Genomic DNA, 27,491 nt, shown 5'->3' on the forward strand with positions numbered 1-27,491 from the left:
AGCCCAAAGAACAGGAAGGCCAAAACGTTTAAGTTATTAAATCAAATATACAGAGTGATTCATTTAATATGTACATATTTACAGAAATGCACTTTCACAAGGAGGGGGGCCGGGGCCGGCAGGTGGGCAGTGGCCTGGTGCCCGCGGCAAACGCTGACAGCTGGGAGGGGGGTCTGTGTGAAGGCACTTGTCACAAGCTTCAATACTGCCGCCATCCCGGGAGGGAGACCGAGCAGTTGGGAAGGGCACTTCTGAAAGCACAGTTGGAGATCTCTGGAGAGTTCTGGGCAGGAGGAAGCAAGGACGGCAGGCTGGAGGGGCTAGCCAAGGCATGGGCCAGGTCTGCTTGCCAGCCTTAGGCCACATGAGTGACCTCCAACCCCACTGAACCACAGGCGCCACCAACAGCTATAGTAACCAGCATCACACGGGCCACCAAAGGTCCCACTGACAGCTGCAGGCCAGCCCCGGCAGCTAGTGCCACTGACAGCCATGGGTGTCACCAACAGCCACAAGCCGACGGCCACAGATGTTTCTAACAGCCATAGGTCCCACTGACATCCACAGGCCAGGCCCATTGCCGTGGGTGCCACTGACAGCCACAGGTCCCACTGAGAGCTACAGCTAAGACAACAGCCACAGTCCCGCTGACAGCCTCAGGCCGCGCTGTCAGCCACAGGTCCCACTGAGAGCCACAGGCCACACTGAAAGCCACAGATCTCGCTGAGAGCCACAGCCCAGCCCATGGGTCTTGTGGGCTTTTGGGCCTCGAGCCAGAGAGAAACTCAAATGAGGAATAAAAAAGAAGATTCTGTAAACAGCGACAGCCTGTGGTAACAAACATTATACGATTTGGTGAGAACACAAACACGCCCTGCTCTCCTGCCACAGTGCGTGCGGACACGGAAACGTTACAAAAATAGCAATGATCCGAGAATACTCCGTTGTTTTCTGCCTGACAGCCATTGAATAATTTATACAAGGTTAAAGAAACGTAAAAAATAAACATTTGTTTTTTGTTTTTGGTTTTGTTTTTTACAGAAAATAAAGAAACTATGCACACGGCCTTGGGTCCTGTGGTCCAGCAGGCAGCGTGGCACCAGCAAGAGTTCTGGGTGCCAGCCTAGCAGCCAGCCTACTCCCTGCCAGCACAGAGCACATCCTTGGTGCTTCTGACCGCGCGGTTGTCCACTTTGGGCCCTGGAGCCCAGCAGGCTGGCCTTCCCAGGGAGCAGCTGGGGTCTTTGGTGAATTTGTGTGAGAGGAACTTCTCTGCCTCTGGGGAGTCCCCGTCTCCACGGCCCAGCTCCTCATCCTCCTCGTCCTCCCCACCAGCCCCGTGGCCGGCTGGCCCGGGCAGTGCCTCGCCTGCCCTGCGGGGCGGTGGCGTGAAGTTCTTGCACTGATAGAGTCCATCCTTGTGGCCCCCAGTGCCCAGGCCACTGCTGCCTGGCCGCTCAATGGGGTTGCGGATGGGGTTGAGTGGAGCCCACTGGTTGTTGGCGCTCTCATCCCGTGGTAGGCGGCTCCTCTCACGCTCTTTCCTGCGCTTTCGCGTCCACCATACGCAGATGACCACGCAGGTGAGCCACAGCACACTGAACACACTGCACAGCACAGGTACCAACAGACCTACGTGGGAGGAGAGGAAATAAGCATCCTCAGATCCCCAAGGCCAAGCAGGGTCTCTTTGGTTTCTAGAAGGGAGCTGGAGTGGCAACAGATGCACCTGCAGATTCCCACTGGTCTCAAGTCTGTGAGCCCCCCGTCACCCCAGCTTACCTGTGGAAGAGCCACCCATGACAACTGTTTCCACTTTGACCTCAGTGACAGCCAGCAGCAGTGAGCTGTTCCCTCGCTGAGTGATGGCAGCCACGATGGCATGGGCTGTACTCTGAATCAGGTTGCCGTCAGGCAGGTCCCTTGCAGGGCTGAAAGACTGCAACAGAGGACGACACTGGGGGACAGCCCGACAGCCCAAAGGTACCCTGCCTACATACCAGGAACCTGTCATGGCCACTGCCCAAATCCAGACGCACAGAGGGCTGCCACGGGTAGAGCTGCAACAGCGCTCTGTGCTACATATCATAAGGACCTGAAAGAGCCTGGAGGCCAAGAAATGGGGTGCTCAGTGGATGCCCCACCAGAGAGGCTCAGGGAGCGGCCTGCCTCTCCCCAGGTCAAGCCCCTGAATCCTGTATGGGGACAGTTGGCCTTTCTCAGTCTACTCAGCTCCCAGGTCTGCCCCTAAAGAGCTACACACACAAAAATAAGCCTCATCCCTCCAGCTCTACTTGTGTGTTGAAACCACGCATCGGCACCCAACCTGCACCCAAGGCCTCTCCCTGAACACGGTGCTCCTCCGTTACAGTGTACCAAAAGGCTTCTTTGATCTCCTGCCTCACCCTTCCCTTGGCTAGCCCCTACCCCTGCCATCTCATGGCCACCTCTTTCAGGGATAGTTCCAGAACATCCTCTCCTACCTGCTTGTACATGTCAGCCAGGGATCCTACCCAAGAGCCAAAGTGTGGCTTCAGAAGCCAGGCAAAGGAAGGGACTTGTGCTGTGTGGTGAGCCAGGAGTCCTAGGAGTCACTGCTCAAGCTGCTTCTGGAACTCTATTTCCCACTAGCCTGTGCCCATCTTGACATCTCTGCCTCCGCCTCTGCCCTGGGGCCTGCCAGTGCCTCTGTCCAACCCTCCCTTCCACATCACACAGCCAGCACCGCCTCACTGAAGCAAGCCCCCTGCTAACCCCACTGGGCTCTAGACCATTCTTCCTAACAGAATCTCATCATCTCACACCCTTGCTGCCTTCTCATCCATCAGCTGGCCCCATGGACTGCCAGTGACCATCATCCACATGAACATCTTGGTGTTCTTGCCTCTTACAGCTCTTACAGCCCTCGCTATTGCTGCTGTCCAAGTGGGTACAGCTCCCCACCCAGCCCTACTCAGCTGTGGAGGTGCCCCCCAGGGGGATGCCGGATCTGGTTCCCATCTCAGTCCCCACTCTCCAACCGCCATTCTCCCATGCAAACGCCTCCCTGCCTCAAGTTTGCCACTGCCCACCTCCTCCAAGATGCCAGAGTGTCACAGCAAGGGGGTTTAGAGCCTGCTTGGGACAGGTCCCCACTCCACTCACACTCACCACAGCCACCTCCACGGCACTGGCCCCTGAGGATGCACGGTCACAGAGCAGCAGCAGGAGGCGGTCTCGTGCCACTGCCCTTGTGGCAGGCAAGGCTCGGATTCCAGAGCAGATAGCGTCCACGGTGGTGCCCTGGGCAGAAGGGCAATAGGTTAGCAGGGCCTGGGGCCTGAGGCCACTCGTCTCTCGGCTGCCGGGGGCTCCATCCACGAAGCAGAGGAACAACAGCGGGAGCCTCCCCTCTCCCTGACCCAGGGTGTCTGTAGGCAACGGAGGAGCTTAGGGAAAGCAAGGTTTGTCAGGACAGGCGTCATGGCTTCCAAGCTTCTCCATTCCAGGGGACAGGCAGGTTAGTTCCAAACATCCAGAGGATGAAGAAGGGATGCTATCACAAACAGGAACTATCCTTTAAACGGCAATCTAAGGTACCCCTGCAGTCTAGGCTCCTGGAACACTGGAGGAGTAGGCAACCCAGACAGGATCTACTCTCTCCCGTGTGAGCCCACTGGTGGCCATCTGGCCAACTATGGCTTCTGGACCTACGGTAGCTGAGCTATGACTCTAAGGGTAAGCTTTGAAGTACGGGGCTCCCCCAGGATCACTTACCTGAGGCACTTGGTCACGGTTAAAGCGCAATGTGAGGCGTGCACAATTGTTGTCTAAATGGGTGGTCCGTGGCAGGCAGGGGGTGCTGGGTGGCAGAGGCTCCTCAGCTGTGCACTCCCCCCAGTTCTCACAGGGTGGCTGCAAACACTGACCCAGGGCCTTCTCCCGGCATTGCTGCCCTGGTGGGCACTGGGCACTCAGGGCGCTGGGCTGGCCAGAGAGCAGACAGGGCTTCCATCCACACCACACCTGGGGGGAGACACGCCCAGGAGACACACATGGGAATGTGGAACCCCAGGCAGGCTCAGGCAGCACGGGAGATAACACATGATGGAGTCCGTGAGTCCCAGGCCAGTGTGTGTACCACCCAGGGACCCGAGGGAGGCAGGCGAAACCGCTCCGGAAAGGGCTTTCTGTCCAAGGAGAAAGAGCAGAACCTGGGTGGACCTCAACATCCCTAAGAGTACTGGGAAGAGAGATGGGTCCAAGACCCCTCCCAGTTTATCCCCCTAGGATGAACCTCAGAACTGGGCAGCCTTATCCACCAATACCCCGACCCCTGCACCAGCCTCTTGATATCTGAGTGAGCCTAAAGGCTCAGACTGCTCAGGGTCAGAGTGCAGAAGGGGTGCACGAGGGGCTGGCCCCACCTTGCTGCAGTCCCGGTGGCCATCCAGGCAGTGGCAGCTGTTACAATCTTCGACCCAGGAACTCCCATGTGGGAAGGTCATGCCCCGGGACCAGCAGGGCCTCCTGATCATGACCACTGTGACGAGAAGGAGGCGGCTCAGCAGAGAATCCAAGGAGGATGGGTCTGGTCCACGCCCTGACCAACGTGATCGTGGCCAGCCTACCTTCCTGGCATCTGGGGCCTGAGCGGCCTGGTGGGCAGCTGCAGCGATACCCGTTGATCTCGTCCACACACGTGGCTCCGTAAGCGCAGGGCGAGGACTGGCACTCATCGATGTCTGCAGGGAAGAAAGCGGCTGTGTTTCTTATGGCAGGAGGGTGGGAGGATGTGCCTCAGGCCACCTGACCCCACAGCTACCTAGGCCGAGATGGCTGCTATGCTATCGCTGTCACTCTGCCAGTCAGAAGCCTGCTAGTCCACAGGCCTTTTCCCTCTTCCACGGGCCTCTGTGCTCCACTCTTTCTGAGGTGGCCACGCCCACAGAGACATCCTTACAGTCAGAGGTGAGCATGTGCATTCCACCCTGTAAGCCTATCCCCCTCCTCCCAAGATGCAACTGGCTCTTTGGGGAGGACTAGGAACCCATAGGACACAGACATGAAAGAGGGGTGGGGGAGAGCTGTGTCCCCAGCTCTTGACACTGAGGTTGCCAGGTGGGGGCCCAGGACAGATCCCTCCGCCCCACCTCGATTCCTTCTATCCACCTAGGCTGCTTACTGATGCGGCAGTCAGGACCCGCAAAACCGGGGGCACACTCGCAGCGGAACCAGTTGATGCCATCAACACAGATGCCTCCATTGTAGCTGCAGGGGAGAGGGTGGTCATAAAGGGGTTCCTCATGATGGGCCCTGCCCCCTACCAGCCTCCTGGGCTACCACTCACCATGGCAGAGGGTTGCAGTCGTTGGTGTCTGGATTTGGGGAGAGAAGACAGGGTGGTTATTTCAGCACACACTTGCCTGTCAGGCCTCTGCAGCACATCTTTGTGTCTGAGGTTCATGGGTAGACACTATCCTATCCATACCAGCCTGGCACAGCCAGCAGCAAAGTGCCAGGAAGGCTCAGGAGCCCCAGGCAAGGCACAGGGAATGGGGCTATAGTTGGAATGGGACCTGTGTCTCGGCAGGAGCCGCAGGCTGCACAGTGGTGGGTTGTGGGGTGGGGGTGGGAGGTAGCGGACGCTGCAGATCTGGGGTAGGGGTTGAATCGCAAAAGGGCAGAGCAGAACAGCAAGAGTGTGGAGGTGTGAGGAGGAGGACGGGTGGAGGAACAGGTCTTCGAGGCAGCTGGAAGAAGGGATGGGGAGATGGGTGAAGACACACAGACCCCACAGGCCTCCCCCACCTGAAGCCCCTCCAGCTCACTGTGTGTGCAGGTGCGGCCCTCCCAGCCATCCCGGCAGATGCAGGAGAAAGAGTCCCCACTGCCCACGCAGGTGCCTCCGTTCGCACAGGGATTGGGCAGACAGCTGCTGTTCTTGGCTGCAAGGAGGGAGAAAGGGCTTCTTGTGACACCTGGGCAGACCCCAGCACAACGGGGGCAGGCAGCCCAGGGCAGGGCGGAAAACAGAGCACGCAGGGCTGTGCTGGGCAGGTAGGGGGCTCACCGATGGTGCAGGTGCTACCCTTCCAGCCTGGAGGGCAGGCGCAGCGGAAGGTGTCGCCACTGTCATAGCATGTGCCGCCGTTGCTGCAGGTGTAGGCGTCGCACTGGAACTCGCCTGCAAGCACGCGGGCGCTCAGTGGGCGGGCCATACTGACCACAGCAGGGTCCCAGCGGGCAGCCCCTTCAACTTGTTTGCGGGGACTCCAGGCACTCACGTGAGTGGCAGGTCTTGCCCTTCCAGCCCTCATCACAGGCGCAGTAGAAGTCGTTGACCAGGTCAAAGCAGCGGCCGCGGCTGTGGCAGGGGTCGGGGAGGCAGTCGTTGGGATCTGGGGGGAGGACGCCGGTCAGCGGGGGTCACCGGCGCTGGGGAGGGCTTCACGGAGAAGAGCAAGAGCTGGGCCCAAGCACATGGGAGCCTGGGATCCTACCCCACAACTTCAGGCCCACGCACACAATGCCGAGTAGGACACAGGGGCGGAGCCAGGCCTTAGCCAGTGGGGCAGTCCACATGAGGCAGGGGTCTGCAGGAGGACACACTCACTGATGTCACAGAGCTCGCCTTCCCAGCCGCTGGGGCAGAAGCAGCGGAAGGAGTCCACTTCGTCGATGCACGTGCCCCCGTTACGGCAGGGCCGGCCCATGCAGTCGTCAATGTCTGTGGGAGAGGTTAGGTGAGCTGTCCCTACGGCTGGCCAGCCTGCCCCACCCCACCGGACTCTGCGGGCCACTCACTCTCATGGCAGTAGGTGCCCGTGAAGCCGCTGTCACAGATGCAGGAGAAGTTTCCCCCAGGCAGGCTGACACAGTGCCCATGAGGGCCACATATGCCAGAGGACGCTGCACCGTGTGCCCTGGACCCTGCCTCGAACCCGCAGCCATCAACCACTGTGGGAAAGACGGACGGGGATCAGACCCATCTCCACCTGGGCGCCCACCCTGCCTTGGGGGCTGCATCCCGCACCTCTGCACACCCCGCCAGGGCATGTCTCCCTGGGCACCGAGCAGTTCTTGCCGCCAAAGTCTTCTGGGCAGGCGCAGTAGTAGTCACCCTCGAGGTTGTAGCAGCGAGCGCCATTGAGGCAGGGGCTTGGCTCACAGAGATCCAAATCCACCTGCAGATAAAGGGTGGGGGTGGGGGTGGGGGGTATATCTGTGAGAGCCCAGCTCTAGACAGAAGCACTGTGTAGTGTAGACTGCCAGGCCCTTTCAAGCTTAGACCAGGCAGTGCCAAGCTGAGCTCGAAGCTCCCGCCCACCCGAGAATGTCCAGGCACCATCAGCTGGACGGAAACACCTGTGGGCCACCAGCCCCCTCCTGCCGTCCTCGCCTCCACAGCAGCCAAGCTTCCTCTGCCTCCCACAGGCAGCATCCGGCCTTGGCTCCTCCTGCCGGCAGGAAGGCCAGCTTCTGACTGACCCCCATGTTGCCAGGCTACCCTCGGGGCTGAGAGAGGACCTTCCCACAGCCAGCACCGCCATACTCCCTGGACCTGAAGCCAGCCCTTTGCCATGGGTCCCCAAGAAGCCCACTGCGCTAGAGGCTCACCCTTTTCACAAGGGCCAGAGCAAAACCATGTGTTACCCAGGACAAAGATCATCCAACAGAGGTCAGGGCAACAGCCGTGGGGAAAGCCACCCATTTTTTCCCAGGCCCACCCTTGACCCACAATGGGCCCACACATCTAGTACTTGGCTCTACCTTTGAGGGGGGGCAGGTCCTCACAGGTTGCCTCCTTGCATCGTCCCATTAGAGGGCACAAAGCACAGGACCGTTGTGACAAAGGTCAGGCCTGTCTTTGGTGATGCTATGAGGCCCCCTCTCAGCTAGGCTTCTGAGTGTGGGCAAAACACCCAGCTCCCACCAAAGCCCTCCAGGTCACTACCTCACAGTGCAGCCCAGAGAGGCCCCGTGGGCAGTGGCAGCGGACGCCATCCACCAGGTCCTCGCAGATGCCACCTCGACGGCAGGGGTTGCTGGCACACTTGGCATACTCTAGTTCGCAGTGCTGGCCTCCAAAACCCCGTGGGCATACACACTGGTACCCATTTACCAGGTCCTGGGTATGTGGACAGGTGGGTGGGTGAGCCTGCCTCACCCCACTCCTTACCCCACGCCCTCCAGCCACACACCACCCTCTCCGGTCTTAGCAGGGCATTTGTCGGCCTCCTTACCTTGCAGGTGCCACCATGTTGGCACTGCCCGTGACAGTCGTTGACGTCTAGGGACAGAAGGGCACGTGGGCAGGGTCAGGTGGGCCCCCCTCTGTGCTCCCCAGCCCCACCCACCTGCGCCGCCCACCCATACTGACTGATGTGGCAGTTGATGCCCTTCCAGCCCGGGAGGCAATCACAGTAATAGCCGCCAATCAGGTTTTTGCAAGAAAAAGCATTAAGGCACGGCTTCCCTTCGCACTCATTGGCGTCTGTGAATGAGACAAGGGGAGCTGTGGGGCTCAGGCCCCACGTTTCCCACTGTGCCCTGCACCTGGCACCCGCAGCCCCAGCAGTGCCTGCAGCAGCAGCAGCAGTCACATGCACAGCACGCAACTCATGCACGGACAGCCCCTAGGGAGCCCTTACCCAGCTGGCAAGTAGCCCCCACCCACTGCTCCGGGCAGATGCACTCAAAGCCGTCCACCTGATCCACACAGGTGCCGCCTGCTGCACATGGATTAGAGGCACACTCGTCAATGTCTGCAGGGGCAGAGCGGGAGAGAGGAAGAGAGAGAGGGAGAGGGAGAGAGAGAGAGAGAGAGAGAGTTGTAGAGGTGTGGCCAGCCAATGGGAAGGCAAAGTCACTGGGTATAGAGCACGATCAGTGGATGAGGGATCATTTCTAGTTAGTGTAGATGCATGAACTGTGGGTATGGGGTGTGGCCAGTCAGAGGGATGGCACAGCCAGGGAGTAGGGGGACAGCCCATGGGGGCTCGGTCAACAGTAGGGAGAAACGGTCCCATGTAAAGAAGCAGGAACCAGTTGTCATCTGCCCAGTGTCCACTGTGCAGTGAATCCAACCACTCCATCCACACTCCTAGGTGCTGCCCACTCCCTACCTCGTGATGCCCCCGGACACTCACCGAGTGCACAGGTAGGTCCACTCCAGCCCGATGGACAGTGGCATTCAAAGCCAGACGGCACTTCATGGCAAGAGCCCCCGTTGGCACATGGGTTGGAGGCGCAGGCATGCTCAGCTGCAGAGCCAGAGTGAGGAGAGTGACACCAACCAAACTCAAGCAACTCCTCCCCAAGCTCACAAGACCCAGAGTCCACTGGGGGCACAGCCCACTGTACCACAGTGAAAAGTGGGCTCAGCCAGGCTCCCCGAGAAACAACGGCATTGCAACGTACCCCGCTCGCAGTTCTTTCCCAAGTAGCCCTCTGGGCAGGCGCAGAGATATTGGTCAGGCTCAGCATTGATACAGGTACCCCCATTGACACAGGGGTGGTGGCTGCCACAGTAGTTCAGGTCTGGGCACAAGAGTAGAGCTCTCAGGGATGGGCCTAGCTTCAGAGCTGAAGGCCTGGCCCTGCCCACTGCCCACCATCTACCTTTGTCACAGAGCAGGCCACCCCAGTTGGTCTCACAGTCACAGTGCCAGGGCTCCACACAGCTGCCGTGCACACAGCCAGGGTAGGGGACACACTCATCACAGAACTTGCCCTGCCAGCCGTAGCTGCACCTGGGGGGGGGGGGGTTGGACCGAGCGGTGAGCCCATCAGACAGGCAGATGAGTAAGGGATATGGGAGGCAGGCACAGAAGTGCAGGCCACCGCCACTGGGCCTTGGCCATAAAGAACAGCTCTGAGCCAAGCAGGGGTTACGGCCCACCGGCCAGCCTCACTGTCACGGGCATTCCCGGCCACTGGCCGACATGATCAGCCCAGCTGTCCCGTCACTCCTCTCTGAGTTATTCTAGGACTCAGCCCTGAGCCAGGCCCCACAAGCAGGCGCCGGGGAGGAAGGCCAAGCCGAGGGAGGCCCAGGGATATGGTGCCAGGTCCTGCTCACCAGGTGCTGCTGGGGCCACAGCACAAACCAGAGTCTGAGGAGGAGAGGTCCCGGCTATCCTGGTCCAAGGACTGTGTGACCTTGGGTGCCACCCATGTACTCACTGCTACTCAAGGGCTGAGGTTTCTCTGATTCCTAGGAAAGTCCAACCCACGGGCTGTCTAGCCACCCTGAAGGGAGGGCCACATGGAGTGGACCTGAAGGTCTTGGCTGACGCCGTAACCCTAAGACCTGGCTCGGACCGCACAGTGGATTAGAGTCTCCTCTGGGGAGTCCCTCAGGATGTAAGTAGGTGGCCAGCAGGTGAGAGTATAGGGTTCCAGTAGGCAGCCCTCTGGGCCCTGGACAAGACTCTGGGGGCCCCTTCCTTAAAGGCTAAGGCCCTGTGGGGCAGGAATGACGTGCAGTCCACGTCACTTCCACGCCGACACCCGCCACAGGAGTTATTTTTATAGAAGGAAAAACCACAGCCCTTCCTGAGCCGCCTGGAGCCACGCACACAGGCAGTTATCAGCTCGGCTCACCCAGGCTCACCTAGGGAAACTGAGGCTGGCTAAAGGATCTAGCCCAGAATGTCTAAGGCAGGCCCACAGTAGGCCTCCCATCTATAATTGGAGTCTTCTCCCCCAGGTGATATGGGGAGTTGAGGGACAGAGTGAGGCTGTGACTTGCACTGGGTCATCCACCAGGGAGCTCCATGGCCAGCTAAGAGGCCAGACCCTGTGAGTCCCAAGGGTGAGTTCTCCACCCTGGGCGGGCCATTCCACACCAGACCCCACCTTGTGGCTTTCCTGCCAGTAGTTCCAGGGCTTGGGGAGGGTGGCAGGAAAGCCCAGCCATCTCCGCAGTAGCATCCGGTTGGGGAGGGGTGTCCTCTGCTGAAACCTGAGCCCTGCACAGCAGGAGGCTATTTGGCCTCACCTTCTGGCCCAGAGTGGGGGGGAGGGCACTCACCTAGTGCCCCCTAACCCGGTTCTCCCCCCTAGCACTCCTGTCGGTGTGCTACCCACAGCCTTCCAGCACTGTGGGGAGGTTGACTTCTTTCATCTCCCTCCTGCCCAGCACTGACCACAGGGGGATGCTGGTTCAGCCACACCTTGGGCCAAGGAGTGAGTGTGGGGTTTGAGGGCAGGCTCCTATGTTTACCACCAGTATAGGCCACATCTGCCCAGAAGTCATGCCAACTCCAGCACACTGCTCAGAGCCAGGCTGTAAAAGACTTACACCAGACAGAGAGCTATCCCCACGGACAACTGCTGCCCCTCCCACCCCCACTTCCCTCCTAGGGTGTGGCTCCTACAATGAGATGCTAGCCTATCCTGATGCAGGTGCTCCACACTCTGCCTGGAGTTCATGCCTGTCTGAAACCAGTGTGTGCAAGTGACACTGGGGAGTGGCGGCAGATCTCCACTGCACACACATTGCTTTTTGCCCCGGGACCAGCCTGGCTGCTGTTCACATCACCACCCAGGCCGTTGTCACCATACCCCTCCCCAACCCACCTCCACTCCCTAGCCATCACTGGCCTCACTGACCTCACCTGAGAACACTCAGGAAGCATACCCATCATCGCTCAGAGGGACACCCAGGGATACTGAGAGCCAGGATGGCGGGGGGGGGGGCGGGGGGGGGGGGGTGGTGCCTTGACAGGCCGACCGCTGGAGCTCCTCATCTCCAGACCCTTTTTCTATACCCTCCAGCACCCTGGGCCGCCTCCCCAGTTCACAGACCTGAGGGTGCCAACCTTCGCCCGCGCGAGCTCTACTCGACCCTCTACACCATCACCTTGATCTCATTACACCCAGAAGGCTTTGCAAGCTTCAAAGGTCTTCAGCTTTCTGCTCTAAGCTGCAGGACCCCTTCTGGCCTCCCTGAAGCTCTAGGTCCCTTGTCAAGCCCCTAGTTAGTCTCTGTCTACACGCTTCCAGCTGCACCATTCCCAGCCTCTCCTCTCCACCTGACCATTGGGCTGTAAATGTTCCTGTTTGCCACACGCTCCGGTGCCTTAAGGCCAGGCCAACCCAGAACATCCATTTTTATATACGCCAGCCTGCCTCTCCCATAGCCATCCCTACCTCAGCCACCACAGCTCCAGTGTTTAGTAGCTCAAGCTGGCAGGTTTGCAGGCCCTTCTTGACCATCCGCTCACTCCTGTACCAAACTTATCACCAAACCCCTCCCCCCACCCCCCAAGCCCTGCGAGTGTCTGCAGGCCCTGTCCACCCCTCCACCCCTCTGGCCCGTCACTCTCCTTTTGTGGTCTCCAATGTACTTTCTTCCTCCTTGCCACCCTGTGTGGCTCTCCCAAGCCTCTCTTGATAGGGTCCCTCTTCTCACTAAGCCTGCAGCTCTCCCTTTCCCAGCGGCCTGCCACTGTGACTTCCTACTGCGCTCCTCGGGGCAGCAGACTCCTCATATTTATGTAGGGCGCCCGCACGCCCGCACACCCACATGCCCGCATGCACACGCACGCACACACACACACACCTTTGGCCTCTGTCTCCTGGTGGTGTGACTACTTGACCACCCTCCCTTGTCCCCTTCTAGATGTCCTAATGGAGAAAACGTCACACTGGGCAAACCATGCTCAGGACAGCACTGTCCCCTTCATAGCCACAAGCTTCACCAGGGCAGGGTTCCGCTGCACCTCTATAGCCTCCATCCTTCCTGCACAGTGGGCACCTGGCATGAAGCCCATATACTCCATGGCCTACCAAAGCCTGCAAGGTGCTCTGGCTGCTGAGGGCTCAACAGCAACTCAGGTGAAGAAGGGCGGGCACGGTGCTCACCTGCACTCCCCAGGCACGGTGCATCCCCCGTGGAGCAAATTACATCCTTGTTTACACACGGCTGGAACAGAGGGGCAGAAAGAGGCACAGCTGCAGCCAGCCATGCTGGCCATGCCCCATGCCCACTCCCACAGTGGGAACACTCCTCTCACCTTCTTTGCACTCCTTGCCCATCCAGCCATCCATGCAGGCCTTGTTGCCATACTGGTCGCAGGTGTAGTGGCCAAAGAAGTCGTTCCGGGGCCGGCAGAATTTGTTGCAGGTGGCGCTGTAGTAGTGCTCATCACAGCGCACGCGGATCTGCAGCTCCAGGTGCGCCACATGTCCGCTGAAGTGCAGGTTCTTCCAGCGGTCCTCGGGGTTGATCATGCCGGCGTGTGACACCCGCTCAATCAGCAGCTCCTCTTTGGGAGCAGCAGAGTCAGCGAGCAGCATGACCACCCGTCAGACCCCAGGAACGCGCGCGGCACAGGGCTGCCAGGCAGGGCAAGGCTGACACCCGTGCAGGAGCCAGGGGCGTTGGGAGACACTGTCCAGGCTCCCACAGGAAGGCGGGACCAGAAATCTAACCCAGGGCCCAGGGAAGCTAGCACTCCTGCTCCACCTCACAAAGGCAGGGTCAGGAGGGTTGTAAGCCCTAAGCTTCCTTCCACACGCCCTGGGCAGCACATCAGCCATGGGCCACAATCCTCTCCTCCTTCCTGTACTACCTCTGGCTTCCAGAAGCACCCTATCGATGCATCTTTTTTGGTTGTTTGTTTTTCGAGACAGGGTTTCTCTGTGTAGCCTTAACTGACCTAGACTCACTTTATAGACCAGGCTGGCTTCGAACTCATGCCTCCTGAGTGCTGGGATTAAAGGCGTGCGCCACCAGGGCCCGGCTTCTGATCCGTCTTAAAACAAAATTCTGGGGCCCCATTTACACAGGCTGGGCCTCCCAAATGCACTGAGCAGGCTACCTGAGCAGGCTGCATAGTATCCGCTACTGCTGTTTGGGGTTTTCTATCTTACGGAACTCTCCATTTTTTCCTCCTGTTGCATTAGGACATGCCCAGCTGGGTACTCAGTGCCTTGGGCTAGCGCTCTCCTAATGGGGGGTGGGGGGGTTGCATCAGGTGCATTGGCCTCTCCTTGTTTTTTTTTTTTTGTTTTTTTTTTTTTGGTTTTTCGAGACAGGGTTTCTCTGTGTAGCCTTAACTGTCCTAGACTCACTTTATAGACCAGGCTGGCTTCGAACTCACAGCGATCCGCCTGCCTCTGCCTCCCAAGTGCTGGGATTAAAGGCGTGCGCCACCACGCCCGGCTGGCCTCTCCTTGTTAAGACCCTATTGCATTCCTTGGGCCTTGGTGACCCCTACCCTAGCAGTCTGTTCTCCCTGTTCATGTATCCTTGGCAACATCATGGGTAGAACTGGGTTTCATCCTGGTCATCATGCCTTGCTCTGGAAGGCCTCGAGGGTGACATTTGACCCTATGCCTCAGGTCTCATATATCAGCCACCCTGTGCCTCCGCCTTCAAGAACAGCCAGAGCCCCTTAACCGTTCAAGCTGCCCATCTCAGGACCCCTGTCTTGATGTGAGCAGCATCCTCTCTGCTGGCCTTAACTTGGCCTTGCAGACTTTGTCCACACAGCAGCCAGAGCAATCCATCCCCAGAAAGAGGCCGGGCTCCTCACTGGCCCCAGAGCCTGCCTGACCTGAATGTAGCCTGACTGACTGCCTCATCCCCAAGCACGGGAACCCCACCCAGATCTTCAAACACTGGGTGTGATCTAGCCTCTGGGCCTTTGTACCTACAGCCAGTCTCTGCTCAAGGAGCTTCCCTGCGCGTCCACAGAAAACCTCTGCCTCACCACTAAAAGGCTGAGGTGACCCCACCATATACACACACTGCACACAGAACAGCCGGCTTTGAGGTGGTGACCCTCAAGCTTCATGTTCCAAGATAGAGAAAATGCCACAAAGCCAGAGAGCCACTTGAGGGTATCCCATTCCACCGTGTCACTAGCATGGGCCCCAAAAGAGTGCACTGGGAACCCAGGAATGGAGGAGCTGTACACACAGCTCTGCAAAGCTGCAGATTATGGAGAGAGTCATTGCCCTCACAGAAGACAAAGGACCGGGGACCTGGCCACAAGCACGCTGGCCCAGGGACCAGTTTCTCAGCACCTTGGGGAAATGCTGCTGGCAGCGTCACCCGCCCACCCACTTGCCCCAGTACAGGGTACACTCACCATCTGGAGTGGTCTCGTTGTCCCAGTCCCAAGCCTCCACAATGAGGGTGAACGAACGCTGCAGACAGAGGATAGCTGGTCAGGTGTCTGAGGTTCCCTCCCACCTGCTGCTATTCAAGTTGGCATCCCATGTGGCTCTGGGATGCTCAGGCCTATGGCTCTGTGGTGTCCTCCCGTCACCATCTTCTGTCCCCAACACTGGCTCCTCTCCTCTGCAGACCCCCAGATATCCCAACTCAAATGTAGAAGATTTATCTCTGGCTGTATCTGTCAGGAAACTCCGGCTCCTTGCTCTTGGGGTTCTTGGGGTTCAGCCCAGCCACGTGCAAGCTCCTTAAGTCAGCAAAGGGTGAAGCAAAGGGTTCAGGCATCTGTGGGCTAAGCACTCCACTGGGAACACACCCCTGCGCCTCACTGAGGCGTAAACTGAGGTTGAGAATTATGTGATGCTATGTATTTTAAGCCCACTTGGGAGGATGGTACCCTGGCCACTCAGCAGTCCCTCTAGCGGGCACATGGAGGTGTTTACCCAGAAGCCCCCCCCCCCAACAGACAAAACCAGGGAGAGTAACTACCATCCAGAGCAGGGGTTAGGGAGCTCTCCTGTTGTTCAGATAGGGGATACTGAGCCCAAGATGTGCTATGCTCAGCACAGCTTCAGTCTTAACCATAGCCAGCCCTCACCATCTGTCCCTCCTGCCCCGGGCCACAGTGATGAGCACTGCTGTTGGCTGTTACCTTGGCAACATAAGGCCTGCCTTGTGAGAGGGTGACCTGCGCCCACCATGCCTTGTCCCTCGGGCACCCCTTCCTCTGCATCCTGGCTGTGCTCAGGAAACTTCATGCTTTCCTGAATGGCTGAACACACCACTGGCCATTGCTCAGCCCCCAAACCCTCCCCTCAGTTGCACTGGAGCCCCATCTAACCTGGTCCTAAGCCCTAAGCTTTCTAGGGCTTTTCCCATTCCCCACTCAGCCTGCCATACCCAGCCTCCCTGGGCCTGGGGTCGGGAGACCTTGACCTGTTCCCTGTCTGTTGGCACCTCAACCTAGACACCCTCACTTCCTACTCTGGCACCTCCTCTGAGCACCTGTCTTTAGACATAGGGTCCATGCCACTGTGAGCAAGGCCAAAAGCAGAGGGCCACTAGTTCCCCCCTAAAAGTCCCTGGTTCCATGAAGCTACTACCAGGTTTCTTAATACTCACTAATCCCCCTTAAATTCTCTTCCCCACGCCCACGCCCCTGTTCCCACCCTAAGAGCTCCTCTCTCTGGTCTCTGAGCAACCACAGGCCTCCCAGCCCTATTCACAGAAGCCTAAGACAGCCCCACAGCACTGCCGTCACCGGCCTTGACGAGAGCCTATCTGGTGCTCCACAGTTTCTCCCTTTGCTCCGGCACATCACGCGAACCACCGGGAAAGCCTTCCTCCGGGGCCTCCATTCTGCCAAGTCTGTCTCCCTGGTGATAAGCCGGGTACCCAGTCCCTTCTCAGGCCTTACCTGCCCTGTTTCTTCACCCACCCACTGGTTAGAGTGCAGGGCATAGTTCAGACACTGCCTGTTGCCTACAGCCCCTGCACCAACAGATGGAGCCAGAGAAAGGGAGAGAGAAGCCCAGGTCATACAGCCCCAGGAGAAATAGGCTAGAGCCCAAGGGAGAAAACAGTGCAAAGAGGAGGGGAGGAGGAATGAGGGCCAGAAAGGTGCCCAAGCGGGCAAGGACTGTGAAACGGAGAGGGCCACAGACCCCACCGTGGACACCATCACCGATTCCCACAAACACAGGTGCCCAGTGGGATCTGACGCCACCAGGCTTGACACTCACTCCACTGCATAGGGGCAAGGAGCTGCTGGGCTATCAGAGGGCAGGCTGCGCCTGAGGTCACTGCCATCACTGCCACAAGCCAAGCCTACCAGCTGGGTACAGAGGCAATGGCCACAAGGCAGGCATAAAAGCCCGGGTCTGGATTCCCTGCACACACCTGGCCTTCAGGTGAGCCAGGAGCACTCCCAGGAAACCCATGCCAGCCACACAGGTAGGGTTACCACCACCTTAGCCTGAGCCCAGGGCTCCGGTTACCTGCTCCCGCAGGGACATGGCCCGCCCGCCGCCCAAGAGAGCCTGTCGCCCGCCAGCTGGGCTCCCTACACCTGGATGGCAGGAAGTCATCCGGGGAGAACCTGAGCCAGCAGGCAGGCGGCACCTGTGGCTTCCCCCCACCTGCCACAGCAGCCCCCCAGTTCCTCCCTTCCCCCAGCCTCCAGTACCACATCCCTCACTACAAGGGGCAGTGTGCATCCCTGCCTGAGAAGCCAAACCCTACAGCTGACAGAGGGACAATGATGCCTAGGCTGGAAGCCTGTGGGATCTTGGGGCCCTTGGGGTGTGTAGGGGCTAGGAAAACTGGAGGAGTACGGGAGAGACAGAGAGCTACCACCTGCCCAGGTTCCCCAGAAGCAGAGACAAACTTCTGGTCCTTCCTCCTAGGCCAGCCCTCCTGGGCCACCTGCCTGCCAGCCTCTGGAGGCTCTATGCATCAGAACCTCTTCCTACGAGCCTGGCCCCAAACACACCCACAGCCCAAGTCCATCGATGTCTGGTCAAATGCCAAGTCTTCCTGCAATCCCCTCGCCTCGCCCTCAGACAGAGCTAACAGGACAACAGACAAACACGGGGTAGGTCCACCTGGGACCAGGCGTGCCTCCTGCCTAACAGCCAGGGTTCTCAGCACCCAGCAGCAGGCATGACACTGGTTCTAATCCAGCCGTCCAACTTGGCCCCCCGACACAGCTCCACACTTGCTGCCAATGCCTGGAGCCCTAAACACAGACACGTTTCCTGAAGCCAGAGCTTCGGAGAGGCCCAGACCTCTGTCACCACTGTTACCCAAGGGATCGGTGGAAGGGGCAACCCTCTTAGGCATCAGGTCTCTGGATCACAGGAAGAGACGGTAGGCTACCCCATGCCAGAGCTTAGACAGCCACAGCCCACATCAGAGACCAGCTGAGGCCTGGCCTTGGCGCCCCACTCACCCACTGCTGGAGAACCCAGGCGTGAAGAGAGAAGCAGCCAACAGGCACCCTAACACGCCTCAGTTGTCTGGGGTTATAGCTAGCCCAGGATCAGGTATGCCCATACCCAGCTCAGGATGGGGTGTGTGGACAGAGACTAGTTTAGGCCTTCAGTCTGCTCACAAACCCCTTCTGGGTTTGCGGATTAAGTTCTGTCATCTCCTTACTACCAACTAGCTCAAGGCCTTGCCTGGCTCTCTAGGACCTCTCACTCGTCCAGCCCCATGACGCATGGCCGGCCTGTCACACTACAGCCCTGCTTTCCAATCGCTCCCGTGGGCCCAGGGACAAAGGCCCCATCTACTTCCATGTCTGGATCCTCCACTGGCTTGTGCCTCCTGGGGTGCCCCCATGCTGCGGGCTACTGGGAGCCCTACTTCACTGCACACTGTGCAGCCTTGAACAAGACGCCCCCAACCCACGAGGGAGAAGGTTGGGTACAGAACAAAGTGCCACCTGGCCCTAGTTCCACTCAGGGAGGACTCTGGGTCTCATGGGGATGGTGTGGGAGGCATGATGAAGAGGCCAGCGCCCAACCCAGTCCCGGAAGGCATGGAGGGCAGTGTGGCCTTTTGGTGTACACACAAGGCACAGATTCCAGAACAGCTCACCTGGGTCAGGTGGCTCCAGGCCGTGTGCCCATGCCACCAGAGCTGCTCCAGGACCTTCTGCTCTGACTAGGTAGAACTGTTTAGCCCTCTGCCCTATAGGACAGTCCTGTCCTGATCCTCGCCTTGTCACCCTCAAGAACACACTTGGCCATGTGCTAGACAGCCAGCACGGGGAGAGGACGGATTTATGTAAGACAGAGCCACACTGAGGACTTCAGCTGAGGACGTGCTGGGCATCCTACAGCCTCTAGGCTTGAGGACTCACAGTCAAAAAGGCACTGCATCCATCTCAAGGGAGGGGAGCCAGGCTACAGCACTGCTGCCACCACAGCTCTTCTGAGGCACAGAAACCAGGTCAGCCTCAGAGTGCACCTCACTTTCACACAGGACCCCAAATGAGCCACGGAGGCCACACTTTACCATGACGCCATTCTTGCAGCTCTGATGGTACATACACCACTGACCTGCCACCAAGGAAACAGACTGGAACAGGGCTGCAGCCCTGTGCTCAAAAGGCAAGCTGGTCAGGCAGAAGGCTTATAGCGGAGACCTGCCCTCTCTGGCAGCCTTTCAGGAGCAGAGCCCCACTATACACAGGCCAGCAACCACTTTTCTCCTCATTCGGCCTACAGAGACCCCCCCTGAAGATGCCTCCCACCAGACCCTGAAGGAAAGCTCTCTCTCTTCCCCAGAACCCTCCATCAGCCGCCCGCTCAACCCACAGAGCTCAAGCATGTATGGCAGGCAGCAGAGCCACCCCAGGGAAGACACACATCTCCTGGGGCCATCTGCAACGTGCACAGCCTGATGTGGGTTGCTGCGCCTTTCCGAGACACATCCAGAGTCACCGCTACACCAGTGCAGGCAGAGGGGGGACTCGTGGGAGGCCTGGGCTTGTTCTCCTCCCATCTCTCCACAAGGCCCTCCTTCAACCCGAGGAACCCAAGTCCCGGCTGGTCCTTGCTGTCCCCAGGAACCAACTGCTCTAGTGGGCACCTGGATTCCCAATGTACCCTGGCTTACGGAACAGAGCCGAACTTGTGGCAAACCGAGCCGCATGGCCGCAGGGCAGTTGCTGAAGAGCGGAAATACCAAGAGCCTGGCATCACGGCACCAGCCAGAGGCCTGGCAGCCAGGTCATGCAGCAAGAGGGGAGAGAGGGAACCAGAACGGTCCCCCAAACACAGGATACCCTTTAACGCCAAACCTCCATCCAGGCTAGAAACTTGCTCCTTCCTGGGGCATTTGGGGAAACCAGCTGGGAACAGAATGAAGGAAGTTAAAAATGTCCTCAGGACCAGGTACCCTGACTCCAAGGAAGGCAAGGCCTGTTCCATCCCGTCCCACACTAACCGGCTGGCCAGCGGGGCAAAGAGCCACAAGGGACACGCGTTGGCCCGCCACATTCCTCCAGGCCCTCCCTACCCCCACACCCACTGCTGCCAACTCGAGCAGAAAACACATCCTCAGGTAGCGATTTGGAGCCACGCTGGCTTGGGCCCAAGTGCAGATGACAGGCTGTGGGCCCTGCTCAGACCTGCCTGCTGTGCTGCTGTGGGGGCGAGGGGGGCAGGGCCAATAGTAACTGCCTAGGGCCCCTCCCATGCCTGCCCCTGCCTTTTCAACTTCAGGGACACACTTCCTACCACAAGCCCCCAGGGTTGAGGATACCTGGCTAGGCACTGGAACAGAGCGCACCCTATATACGGGGCAGGAGCCCAGGAAAGGTAAAGTGAAGGCACAAGCTGGGTGGCCTTGGAAGGAGTTGTCCAGGGCTCAGAGCAGAGCAGGGGAAACCCTGCCTGCCCAATCTTGGCCACGCCTGATCCCCAACTGGTTTCTTTCAGGACCCAGGCACCAAGCAGACCCACTCCCATGGTTCTTGGTTGCCGGACCAACCAACCACAAGCCCTCGGTCAGGACAGCTCTTGTGCCATTTCCTGATAGCCCACTCCACTCCCTAGTCAAAGGGCTTACCCACACTAGCTGTTTTTGACCTGAATCTCAAGGCTGTGCCCACGCTCACATCTGCTCCCACCTAATTCCACCCATGCGGACATCAGGTAAGGAAGGGTATGAGCCAGGACCAGAAAGTGAACAAGACCGAGCTCCGTAGGGCTCCCAGCTCCGAGGCCTTTCCACTACAGGCACGGGGCCTGTCTCCCCGATGCTGGATCCCCACCACCTTTCTTCCCAGCATGTTCAGGTTTGGGTTCCTGCCTGACCTGGCCACCCCTAAGCCGACAGAATGCTTCTCGATCCCAGAAACTAACGAGCAAAATAAAAAGTCTACAAACGGCAGTGCCACAGAGGGTTTCAACTTGGAGCCTAGTCAGTGTCTCTTCCCTTGGTGGGGGGTAGGGGGGGTCTTTCCATCTGTAGCAGCTTCTACCAACACACACACACACACAATCAGGCCATCCCAGCACAGGTACCGGGGGTGCCTGTCCGTGCCCTCGGGCATCCAGGAAACTGCAGGGCAGGAGCAGGCTGGCCACGGGCCCGGACGGCTCCGCCAGGGCCTGCCCTAGACCAGCCCCAGCACGCGCAGCGCACATGCCTGCGCAGTCTACCGGGCCGCAGACGCCTCGCACCTCCCCACGCGCAGACACGCGCACGGCGACCTAGGCACACTCCGAGGCCGCCGTGCAAGCAGACCTCGGCCACCCCACCCTGCCGCGACCCCAAGCCTATCGGTCCCCGGGTACCCCGCGCGCCCACGTGGCCAGGCGCGAATCTGGTCTCAAGAGCACGCGCCCCAGGCCCGCCCGCGGCGCGGCGCCCCCTGCCGGCCCCGCCCCGTCTGGGCGCGCGCGGCCCGCACCCGCGCGGCCGCAGGTGCTGAAGGGACCGCGGCGGGCGCCGAGGCGCGCAGGGAAGCTGAGTGCGGGGGAGGGGCGCACGTACCGGCCAGGCGAACTGAAAGGGAATGACGACGAGGCCCGGGTCCTGGTGGCCGCCAGTCCGAGACCGCGCGCGCGCTCGGTCCCCCGCAGCGCCCGCCGGCGGCAGGTAGAAGGAGTTGCCACCCAGCACGGGCGTGGCGCCGTAGCCGTAGCTGCAGGGCCCCGTGGGCGTCACCTTGGCCTGGTACTCCTTAAGGCACACGCGCACGTACGTGTCGCACTCGTCCCGGCCGCAGCCCCCCGCGCGCGTCGTCCGGCCGTCGCCGTCACAGCAGGCGCCGCTCAGCAGCTCCCCGTTCACGTTCCGCAGCGCGCTCAGCTGCAGCTCGAAATAGCCCATGGGCCGCGCCGCCTAAAAATAAGGCAGCGGAGAACGCAGGGAGGCGCGGGCCGGGGTCGCCGAGCCTCCGCCCCGCCCCCACCCTCGCGCTATCCCTAAGGCTCCGGACTGCGGTCGTTAGTGCGCCGCCAGGCCGGGAGGAGCGGCCCTGCCCGGTGCGCCCCGTCAGCGCCCGTCGCCGCCGCGCGCCCCACTCACCTGCACGCACAGAACCAGCAGCAACAGCAGCCGCCGAGGCAGGCGCCCCCAGCCGCGTGCCCGCATCGCCGCCTCGACCCCGCCCGCGGCCCCGCCGCCGCCGCCGCCGCCCTCGCCCGCTACAGCCGCCGCGCTGGCCTCCAGCGCCCGCCCGCCCTCCGAGCCCGGCGGCGCACAGGCGGCGGCGGCCGCACAGGCGGCGCGGGCGGGGTCGAGCAGTGCGCGCGGGCTGCGCGGCGGGCGTGCAGGGGAGGCGGCGGCTCCGGCTCGTTGCGACCGCGCTCCGGCGGCCGGCCCGGCTCCCACCCGGCGGCGGCGGCGGCGACGGCGGCGGCGGGTCCTGGCCTCGGCTCTGCGCGCCCGCGCTCCCGGCACCGCAGCCAACAAGTTCGGGACGAGACTGACAGCTCGCTCGCCCATTCGTCACCCGCGCACCTGCATATGCATGAGAGGGCGGGGCTTCTCAGTGGGGTGGGGCCGTGGGGGGGTGCCGGGGGCGCCCCTGGCTTTAAAGGAGGCGAGGGCGCGGTCTGTGCTCCGGGTGGCGGGGCGCAGGGCCACCAGGCTGTGGCTTCTCCTGCGCCCAGGCTCGCTGAGGTGGGGCTTCTTCTGCTCCAGAATTCTCGCCCGGGTTAACAGCCTGGGAGTGGGGCGCCCCCTGAGGTCACCGCCTTGGTCCCCTCCCATCAGAGCGCAACCACTCTGGCGCTGCTCTTGGTCCCAAAGGAGATGCTGCCTGCTGTACACATCAGGATTTTGTCCCCACGCAGAGCGGGTGGGGCCCTGGGACCTGAGTGAGCCCAACTCCTGGTTCGCCCCCTTCTTCAGAGGAATCTCCCTCGCTCCGCAGCCTCCTATCGCTTCCACACCAGCTACAGGGGGCGCTGCTCCCCTCCGACGCCCAGCCCTCCCTTCTTCCAAGCGCACAGGTTGAGTAGCCAGTCAACAAATGCTCCTTCCTGCAGTGTGTTCCCTAAGATGGAGGTGGCCAGAGGTCCAAATTTGAGGGAAAGGAAACTGGCATAAAGGATAGTGGTCCATGTCAAGTGAGCTACCCAAAGAGTATTTTCTAGCACTCTGGGAGTCGAGGTCAAAAAGCCTGGGTGACCCACCCCTCCGCTACCATCTCTTAACCCTGTTCCCAGGTGATCGCCTCCTCCATATGTCAATACCAGGGGTTCTTCGTCTACAAACTGCCTCTCTTCCACACGACAGGGCCCTTTCCAGTGCCAGGGCTAACCTCAGTGATTAGAAATCCTACCTACCCTTGGAGCCAGGTATGGAGGCACACACCAGGAGTCTCAGCACTGGGGGAGGCAGAGGCAGGTGCAATCTCTGCGAGTTCGGGGCCAGCCTGGTCTACAAAGCAAGTCCAGGACAGCCAAGGCTACACAGAGAAACCCTGTCTGGAAAAACCAAAAAAGACCCAAAAAAAAAAAAAAAAAAAAAAAAGAAAAGAAAAGAAAAAGAAAAAGAAAAAAAGAAATCCCCACAATTGGGGTGGTGATGTGCTATCCTCCCCTTGAAAATCCCACATTAGCTGTGCTGTCTTTCCCTGCACTAGTCTCCTTGACTGGACCATATCATGGTAGAAGGAAAGTGGATCAGGGCTACCACCCATTCTCCTGGGCAGTGCCAGGCAGCCTACACAGGGAGTCGAGCCCTGGTAAGTCTTGATCCAGTTCGCCCGCCCTACCACTGTCTGGTGGTCCTCCACAATCTTCTGCAGAAGCAGTAGGCCTGAAAGCATATGCCAGCATCCCCGACTCTTGCAGTGCTCCTGGCTCTTTCCACTCAGAGTGCTCCCACCCCAACCTGAGCCCAGAGAGCCCACAGGCAGGTAGGGTACATGAGGGACCAGACACAAACCAGGCTTGGCTACACCCAGAGCCCCCACCAAATAAGGGAACTGGAGTGTGTTAGGAGTCTTCCCATTGTTTGCCTCCTTCAAGAAACATTCCCTTACCTCCCCCTTCCGCTTGGCCCGGAGACCTGAGGCCACAGAGGACAGATAGCCTTAGCTTCCACCTTGCCTATGTTCACCACCTCTCTGAGGCACTTAGCCAAGCTGTGACCTGGGCAGCCACAGCTCTGGGCTATCTGCAGGGGCCTCTGTATAAAGATGGATGGTGGCAGAGACAAATATTGTAGACCAGCAAACTGTAAGAGTCTAAAACCAGGTAGGTCCCTCCCCTAAACACCAGAGGGTGGGGCCAGCGAGGTGAGGAGGAGTAACACGCCACCATCAAGGTCCTGGGGCTGAGAGAACCTCACAAGGCAGCCAAAGCAAGGTGAGTGGCATACCACAGTCTTCCTGCTGACGCCGATGGGAGCTCAAAATGAGCAGGGCTGGGCTGTGTCACACAGTGACTTACATTTTCACCAACATCCCTGGCTGTGGCATGGAGGGGTTCCAGGGGAGGTCAGGGTGATGCCATGGTGCTGTTGAGAGCCACGGGGGTCTAGGACAGTGACTAATGGTGCGAGGACTAAGGAGAGGGAGTTTAGCATAAAACAGAACCCAGGGAGGCTCCCTACACGCCCCCCCCCCATACCTCCCTGTTTCCTGCTGTCAGCCAGCTGTAGGAGGACAAGCCAGCAGCAGGCAGAACCACAGTTTGCTGACACGGGCTTCTGTATGGCTGCCTGACTCAGACTACCCCCCCCCCGACCCTGCTCCTGCTCAGAACTGTGGGTACAGTGGCCCAGAGAAGGATTCTTCATGAGGTCAGGACACACACGCAGGCTCTTGAGGGGATCTGTCTACCAGCATGTCTTAGAGAGCAGGGAGATGTGGGTCTGCCCCTCCTGTCTATCCAGGCCCTTTGTGTGTGAGACCTGGATCCCCTTGGCCAGAACAGCTGGTGAATGTTAGGGCAGAATATTCAGTATCTGAATGACACCTGCCATGTCCAGGTGCCATTTCCACAGTGGTGATGACCTCTTCCTCCTCCTCCTCTTCCTCCTTCTGCTGCTGCTGCTCTTCTCCTCCTTCTCCTGTCTTCTGTGAGCCACAATCTTGCCTAATAGTGACCAAGAAATGCTCAAAGTGTAAAAGGTGGCCACTTGCATTGAGAGGGTCCCTTCCCTGGAAATACCCTCCTTCCTGCATGGACGTCTGCCGCCCTTGGGTAGCACTGCCGGGGCAGATGGGCGACCAACATGTGGAGAGTGTTGCCTCACACCCCTTCAAAGCTTATACCTTCATGCTGCTCCCAGTGTACTTGGGGGAGGGGGTTGCTCAGGGTTCCTGACCTGACCCTGTGGGGTCAGCTGCTCTCTAGGCCTTTACAGGAAGGCCTTTATCACCCTCCAGGCATGATAGCCTTTGGTCTCCCACCTGGTAGCTCTCTCTAAGATCCCTAGCACTAGGGGTCTGGATATATTCTAAATCTGTGCTTGGCTTGAGCTGAACAGGCATAGGGGTCCTCAGGACCAGGCTAAAGGATGAGGCAGCCCAGGATTTGGACAGAGCTGGCTGGCCTCAGGAGTGAGCTATGCTTCCGCCCATGTCCTGTGGTGCTAAATATAGTGACCAGGGAGGGGAGTTTCCGGTTACAGCCCCCCCACCCCAAGCCGGGAAATCGATGCCAGCTCCATTAGTCCCGGCAATGGTGCCTGCTGACCTGCCCGTAAGGCTGCAGATCTGAGTGAGGGACTGGACTTTACCCAACCCAGGTTCCCTGACTCCCAACCCATCCTTCAGGCCACCAGAGCCCTCCCTGACACAGTGCCTGTAGAAGCCCCTCAGACAGCAAACACCAGAGAGCAACCCGGAAAGCCACGGGATTCCATTGGTGGATGTCAGGCAGCTGCAGAAAGTCAGGGCAGAGCATAGTTGGCAGGGTCTGAGTAGACTCCTGTCCCAAGAACATCAGGTTGAAGCTGGGTCACTGTGCTCCACCACCCCCCAACCCCCTAGCCCCCCTCAACCCTTCTCCACAGACACATCTATGGACCCTCTGCTAAAAGCTGTGTTGCTTGTCTGGCTTGGCTCCACCTAAATTGCTGCAAACATTTGCATACAGCTGGTGCTACCTGAGCACTCCACATGTCACAGCCTCCTCAGGGTGGTGCCTCAATGTCACACCCACCTGGGGCATTGTGAGGGGGTGAAGTCGGTACCCCTCATCTTCCAGGGCAGGGCAGGCAGGGGAACTAGAAGAGGGCAGAGGGCACCCCATCTACGTCAGCACACCGATCTCAATGTGTACAATTAGGACTCCAACACTTCAGCTCCCGGCCTCATCCAAGGAGTTGCTGGGACAGAGAGGCCCCCAGGACATGCTCGCAGATGGCTCATCACCTGAGCTTCACTGACTAACAGGAGGTTGGGGGGGGGGGATCCCTCCAGGATACCTCACTGCCTTGGGGAGAGGGGGGGGGAATCAGTGGGCCATGAACTTGACTGATCCTCAGGAAGTCATACAAGATGCTGACTGGAGGGTTTGAAGCTCTAGGAAAAGACACAGCTGGGCCACTATTCTGAAGCCTGATGTTACCCCAAGATAGACCAACTGACCCCCCCAGATGTTGCCCCAGTGCACCTTTAACAAAGGGGCCCTAAATACATGCCTGTGTCCCATGCAGGTGACTGGGTGGGACAAGAGTGCTCTTTTGTCTATGCCAGGTACTCTGGGGACGTGTAGGATGGCTCTGAGCTATGTGTATGCCTCTCATGTAGCCCCACCCTCAGGCCAGAGAACAAGGCCACACTCCTGAGGCAGTGCAAAGACCAGGCTGCCCACACCAAGATGACTACCCTGGACCCCTGTCATGAACCTATCCTTCAGACATTACTTATGTCCTGCAGGCCACCTGAGGTCCCTTCCCTACCTCCTGTGGCCCAAAAGTCATGGAGAGGGTACTGGAGACACCAGATAAGGAGCATCACCGGATCTGAGTTCCTGGGCAGTGGTGGTACTGCGGTTCTAGCCCAGCCCCAAGCATGGCAAGGACCTGGTATCTGCCCGTACCAGGGAGTACACAGTCTCTGGGATAGGGAGTACTGTGCCCATTCCTCTCTCCTGAGGCCAGGCTCAGTCTCTCCTTTGGGGACACAGATGATGTTATGCATATGAATCATGGCCCCATCCAAGGCTGAGCACCTGGCCCTCTTCTGAGCTGGCTATTCCACCTGACAGTACCCCAGGTTTGTTGTGCCAAGCCCACGGACAGCCATGTGCCTCCCAGAGCCTGCACAGCCAGTAGAGGAACAGAGGGTTTTGTGTGGAGACCGTGCTACCCTTCAAGGCACTTTCCTCACTCAGGTCAC

At 59.4% G+C, this 27,491-nt stretch overlaps 1 protein-coding gene across 2 annotated transcripts; it reads right to left on the reverse strand.

The window, feature by feature from the left end:
• Nucleotides 1-22,300, reverse strand: Jag2 (jagged canonical Notch ligand 2). 2 transcript variants are annotated; one of them, XM_051152363.1, is made up of 26 exons: nucleotides 22,217-22,300; nucleotides 21,680-22,030; nucleotides 15,087-15,144; nucleotides 13,005-13,256; nucleotides 12,853-12,913; nucleotides 9,604-9,734; nucleotides 9,403-9,522; nucleotides 9,132-9,245; nucleotides 8,634-8,747; nucleotides 8,363-8,476; nucleotides 8,226-8,272; nucleotides 7,937-8,110; nucleotides 7,016-7,166; nucleotides 6,787-6,939; nucleotides 6,596-6,709; nucleotides 6,267-6,380; nucleotides 6,053-6,166; nucleotides 5,811-5,927; nucleotides 5,330-5,357; nucleotides 5,165-5,250; nucleotides 4,611-4,724; nucleotides 4,407-4,522; nucleotides 3,757-4,005; nucleotides 3,151-3,282; nucleotides 1,783-1,939; nucleotides 1-1,632 (listed from the first exon to the last, which is right to left on the reverse strand). In XM_051152363.1, exons 1-26 carry the CDS (start codon nucleotides 22,280-22,282, stop codon nucleotides 1,136-1,138), a joined length of 3,744 nt encoding a protein of 1,247 aa, XP_051008320.1. In that variant the 5' UTR covers nucleotides 22,283-22,300; the 3' UTR covers nucleotides 1-1,135. The 2 variants fall into 2 exon arrangements, with proteins under 2 accessions (XP_051008320.1, XP_051008327.1); XM_051152370.1 differs by lacking the exon at nucleotides 8,363-8,476.
• Between the last annotated feature and the right edge of the window lie 5,191 nt (nucleotides 22,301-27,491).

Source organism: Acomys russatus, chromosome 1 (assembly GCF_903995435.1).
Source record: "Acomys russatus chromosome 1, mAcoRus1.1, whole genome shotgun sequence".
Taxonomy (NCBI): domain Eukaryota; kingdom Metazoa; phylum Chordata; class Mammalia; order Rodentia; family Muridae; genus Acomys; species Acomys russatus.

Coding starts and splice junctions, on each gene's coding strand:
- Jag2 (XM_051152363.1), bottom strand. CDS start 22,282: ATGCGGGCACGCGGCTGGGGGCGCCTGCCTCGGCGGCTGCTGTTGCTG. Junction 9,246..9,402: donor GGGAAAGAACTGCGAGCGGG/GTACGTTGCAAT, acceptor CTGGCTCTGCAG/CTGAGCATGCCTGCGCCTCC. Junction 3,283..3,756: donor ACCGTGACCAAGTGCCTCAG/GTAAGTGATCCT, acceptor CCTTCTGCCCAG/GGCACCACCGTGGACGCTAT.